Source organism: Gavialis gangeticus, unplaced genomic scaffold, assembly GCF_001723915.1.
Source record: "Gavialis gangeticus isolate Ggan-Ray unplaced genomic scaffold, GavGan_comp1, whole genome shotgun sequence".
NCBI classification, from domain to species: Eukaryota; Metazoa; Chordata; order Crocodylia; family Gavialidae; genus Gavialis; species Gavialis gangeticus.
In genome coordinates this window covers 5,702,013-5,707,064 of record NW_017728980.1, presented here as the reverse complement: position 1 = coordinate 5,707,064, position 5,052 = coordinate 5,702,013, and the positions used below count along the sequence as shown (strand labels likewise).

Genomic DNA, 5,052 nt, shown 5'->3' with positions numbered 1-5,052 from the left:
ATGGTTGGGGTTTTTTTTTTTTTTTTTTTTTTTTTTTTAAGGTAAAAGTTCTCTGGCTTTTGCTATATGTACATGATGTCCAGCTAGATTTATGGTCATGATCTAGGGCTGCTGGCTTGCTGGCCTTGAAAAACTACACGCACAAAGAGAATACAAAAATTCCACAGTAACAAAGGCACGTGTCTTACTCCAGTCTCCTTTTTTGTTGCTTCATGTGGGGGGAAAAAGGAGATTTGTGAATACAAGTGTGTTTGTCTGCCTTATGGAAGCAGTCAGCCAGCTGTAATTTCACTTGCTTATCCAGCCAATACCTTTGACAGCCCAGGATGGGACCCTGCTTTGGCATAAATGCACCGTCCAGCTTTCACAAATCTGACTGCCCCAGGTCAGCTTTGCTTGTGCCCCTATCCCAGACCAACTTGGCTTGAAGGATCTGCCTCTTTCTGCCCCTCCCATGAACCCACTTGAAACGATTTTCTCCTCATTTTCTCTCTCCTGCTTGGCCCCTTGTTTTTCCTTTAGATGAGCTGCTGCAGGAGCAACGTGCGGACATGGACCAGTTCACATCCTCCATCTCAGAGTCCCCGGTAGACGTCCGAGTGAGCTCTGAGGAAAGCGAAGAGATTCCCCTCCAGGAGGGCAAACCTTTCCGCCCATTCCAGGTGAAAACCTTCCCAGCCTTGCCTGAAAGCGAAGGTACGTAGAGCAGAGAGCGTGGTTTCACTTCAGGAAATGTGTGTGCCTCTAGTCAGAACCAGTGTCCCAGCCCACACGACACCCAAGGGGTCTAACCCCTGGGGGCCATTCGGGATTGAAGCAGTTGTGCCAACAATGTAGAATTAGCCATGAGATCGATTTTCAAAGCTGCCTATGTTATGTAAAAAGGGAATAAGCAAGCTCCTGGATCCTTAGCTGCCCATATTATTAGGCGATGCTCTGTCAGTCTGGAACAGGCAGTGCAGCTAGTAATTTGCCATGTCTACTCACTACTGTTCTTGACTTCATAATACCTTTAGCCCTTTCTGGAATCTGATTTAATTTCACTTTGCAGTGAGCACTAAATTCTTGATTTTTGTCTGGAAGCTGGAATTTATAATTCCTAGTCTTCCTAACTCAGATGCTCCAATGCAACTATGAACCTTGTTGCTGTAAATGGCAACAAGTATTTTTTTTTTAACAAGGGGCACTGACAGCTTGCTGTGGTGTGTGGTTTTTGATTTGTTTAAAAAACAAACAAGCAGTTGAACAGCCTTCTCCACTCAAAGCTGTGAATACCAGCTTTGTTAGGGGTCTGAGGCGAAAATCATGCACAAGGCTTTTTTCCTTTCTCTCTTAATCTCCTTTTTCTGCTATTTTTGTTTTTGTTTTCCCTCCTGCTAGATCCTCAGCCGGATTTGTACCATCCAATGAAAAAAGGTTGGTTCTAAGCTGCTCCCTCTAAGTGCTTTCTCTCACTCTTCCACCTTCTCTGTGTTTGGTAGCTTCATTTTTAGTTTCATACTCTCACCTTTATTTTCACCTCCCTTCTCCATGTAGATCAGCAGGCCTGATGTAGCTACGTGCCTTGTTCTGCTAACAAAACCAGCTCATTTGGCCGCCTCAGTGATTTCTTAGCATTCCTCTCGGTCTCCACAGGCTGACAAGGTGTCCCAGGGTGCAAAGATCAGTTCCTTTGCCCCCAGAATAAACTCGCGCTTAGTGCTCCTTCTGGGAATTGGGTAGCAGTGTTTATTGCTTTGTTTGTACCAATGCTAAAAACAAGTTTGACAGCATTGGCGGTAAATAATCTGCAGACTCTCCCTTGTGTACGATAGCATCTGTTGTGCCTCCTACCTAATGTCAGCCCTAACCAAGAAGTGAGGGAGCACCAGAACAAATTTTCTTTATTTCCAAACTAATACCCATCAGGGTGCTTAATGAGACCTACTAGTAACACCCACGTGAGCAATTCATGTCTTTGCTTTCTAGTATCCTCTGCACTTCCCCCTTCTTACATACAGGATTTCTTTACACTAGATAGTTCTCACAGTTCATCCATTGCTCTTGTGATACGTGTAGCAAAGGCGTCTCTGGCTGAAGAGGAACTGACTAGTCTGGGATTGGTGGGGCGGGGAATCGGAGAACTCTTAACATTAAACAAATGGGTTTGGCAGGTACTTTCAGATGTGGAATCGAATGCAAGTTGATTGCTAGCCTAGACCTGCTTGCGGTAGCAGTGGGAGGCTGGTAGGATTCCTGTCAAGTGCACGGGCACCGTGGCAGTTCATTGGTACAAATGCCACATACTAGAACTTGTCCCCATTGCTTCAGCCTACCTCTGGTTCCAAATTTGCTTCATGTTGACAAGCAGAGGCTGCTTCTCCTTGGGATCAGGTTTATTCAGCCCACACATCAGTCTTGTATCCCACTGGAGGTTGGATGGCCTGATAATTTTTTATGAACTTTTCTCTGCCTTCTGCTGGATGTGAGCTTTATCCCTGCTGTGGAACAATGTGCAGCTGATCCCAGCAGATCTCTGGACAGATTGGGATGAAGTTTGATTCTGGCAACGACCATGCTCGTTTTAAGAAGCTTAAATACAAGCCTGGTTCTGTGCCCATTTAAATAAATAGCAAAGCTCCCATTGCCTCCAGTGGCAGAGAATTGGGCTCAACGTTGCTCCTGTTTCAGCATATGACATAAAAGCAGCTGTATTCTGGGGGGGGCGTATAATCTGAACAGCTGGACTGGTGCACTCCCAGAAACTGGGGCTATGACACTCTAACAAATAGCCAGACGTGCCGCAGCAGCTGAACACCCTGCTCTGGAGACTGTGCTAGCAGGCTGTCTCCTGAGAATGGGGTAAAGCAGCCACAGGCCAGAAGCTGACTAGGCTGGTCTCTAGAAGTTGTTTCTGCATAGTCTCCAGAAGCTCTAAATCACTGACTTTCACGGTAATAACATAACCTGCCTAGGCAGCTTGTGGGAGTCTGACTCCCCACCTCAGCCGTGTCTGGAATGTGAATGCCAGTCTCCAAAGAAGCTGATGGGGATAGGGCTGTAATAAAAACCAAGCTGCTCCTTTCTGGAGGAGCTGGAGTGAGACATTAGTTCCTTTGGCATTTTTGAGCAGTAAAAGCCTGTCGCAGTGAGAAGTCGCCCTGGAGCCGCCAACTACCCTTTCCTCTCACTTAATCAAAGAACCTGCAACAATTTCAGCAGCAGTTAACATACTGTCTTAACCGAGCTACAAGATCAGCAACTGCAGAGAGGTTGTGTGCAGTCAATTATGAAATGTTAAGTGCCACACGTAGCTTCCCTACACGTGCCCCTTTGAAGAGGTGGCTCAGCGGACAACTGACTCCTTGTTCCCCTGCTTTTGCTTTGGGAGGGCACAGGCATTGTGAAGGACAGTGTTTTGCATATGCTGGTATCGGGAAGCTTCATCATCTCTCAGCTTGTTTCGTGCTCTGTAGGTCGGTGTGTGTGTGTTGCATCAGCCTTTTCTGTTATTGATCTGATCTATTTATAAAAGCTCCAGATCAAAACAGTTTATGCAGAGGAGCCTTTTGCTAATTGATAGTCTCCTCTTCAGCCTGTGCTAGTTTTCAGCCTTGAGATGGCTAAGACGCATGCTAGTACAAGAGCTAGTTTGACACTTTCCTCCTTTGTCCTGGGATCTGTTGGTTTTTGGGCCTGTGCCAGATATGGAGACATGACTCATGGCTCATCACAGGGCTGCGCTGGGTAACCGAGACACTCTGGTTCCTGAGGCACTTTCTGACACGTGGGTGTGTGTGTGTGTTGTTCGGGTTTGGGGGGGGTGTTTTATTTGTTTGAAAGGGCTCTTGCTGACCCTGCCTACTATAAGTGCTCCCTCTATGCAGGTTCAGTGGAGAGAAGGAATGTTTGGTCCTCATGGGGTCATGTTATATGGAGCTATGATGATAACCATGGGCGGCAAGCAGAGATGAGATGTAAATGTTCCCAACTCCCTTCTTGTAACAGCACTCCAGTTGCTCTGGATATACTTTCAGCGCATCCTGGCGAGCCTTCTCCACTGTCATCAGAGCCACCTCATTTGCCTTCATTGACCAGGAAACCCCCAGATCATTTGTCATTCTGGCTTTGCACATGAATTCCCCTACTGAATCTAGCACAAAGAGGGAATAGTAAACAGCAAAATGTTATGAGTCGCACTAGGAGTGCCAGCACTGCCGAGAGAGTAGGTTATTCTTCCTAGATGCCGCTAAAGCCTCTAATGGCCTCTTCTACATCTAACAAAATGCTTAATTCTCTTTTGGTGCAGGTTCTGGCATAGCTGACCTGGATGGGCTGATTGGGGCTGAGGAGAAAGTGATTAACAGCAAGAACAAAGTGGATGAAAATGTGGTGAGTCCTCTGCCTTTGTTTTCTGAAGAAAAACCTGAGACTAATTAACGTGAGCAGCTTCTTTCCTACTTTCTAAATGTCAGCGTGTTCATTATCCGTATGGTGCAGAGGAGTTGCAGTGTTCTGATTATTGCAAGCTCCTAATACCGACTAGCATCAGAAAGGTGGGTGGCTGAGGGAGGGAGAGAGCCCAATAGTCAGCAGTTGACTGACTTGTTGAAGTGTTTTGTTCTGCAATAGCTTTCCTAGGTAGAAAACAGATCCCTCTGAAAGATGGTAACACCTGCACTGGAGACCTACCCTTATTAGGTGGCCTCTCACTAGAGCACCAAATACACTGAGTGCCATGCTGTTCCACCTTTGGTTTCAGTCTGTCTGTTATGAAGCTGGTGGTTCTGCCTCCCCCCAACACGCATTTTGAATGGCAGGTAGGATTTGGCGTACAGCAGAGCTCACAGTAAATGGCTTGTAGCTTTAACTGGAGTGTCGACATTGAGCTGACTTCTAGTTGCAGGTCCCTTGTGCTCCTTCCTGGGTGAAATCAGCTCTGGAGGTTAACCTTTTAAGCTCATTTTAAAGTCAACATTTACATTTGCTTCACAAAATTGTTGCACTCAAAGCAAATGCCTGCAGCTGAATTAGAGCCTTCAGGTGGGGGAAGCAAATAGTCTTGACTTCCTT

General features: G+C 46.3%; 1 protein-coding gene across 6 annotated transcripts in view; it reads left to right on the top strand.

Moving 5' to 3' along the window:
- Positions 1-5,052, top strand: part of APLP2 (amyloid beta precursor like protein 2) — a 101,138-nt gene that overhangs the window by 82,252 nt on the left and 13,834 nt on the right. For 4 of the 6 annotated variants that reach the window (XM_019509297.1, XM_019509282.1, XM_019509267.1 and 1 more), the window contains 3 exons: positions 523-696; positions 1,381-1,416; positions 4,289-4,371. In XM_019509297.1, coding sequence (XP_019364842.1) covers positions 523-696; positions 1,381-1,416; positions 4,289-4,371 — 293 coding nt within the window. The remainder of the gene's footprint in view (positions 1-522; positions 697-1,380; positions 1,417-4,288; positions 4,372-5,052) is intronic. The other 2 variants (XM_019509305.1, XM_019509274.1) reach the window with 1 other exon arrangement.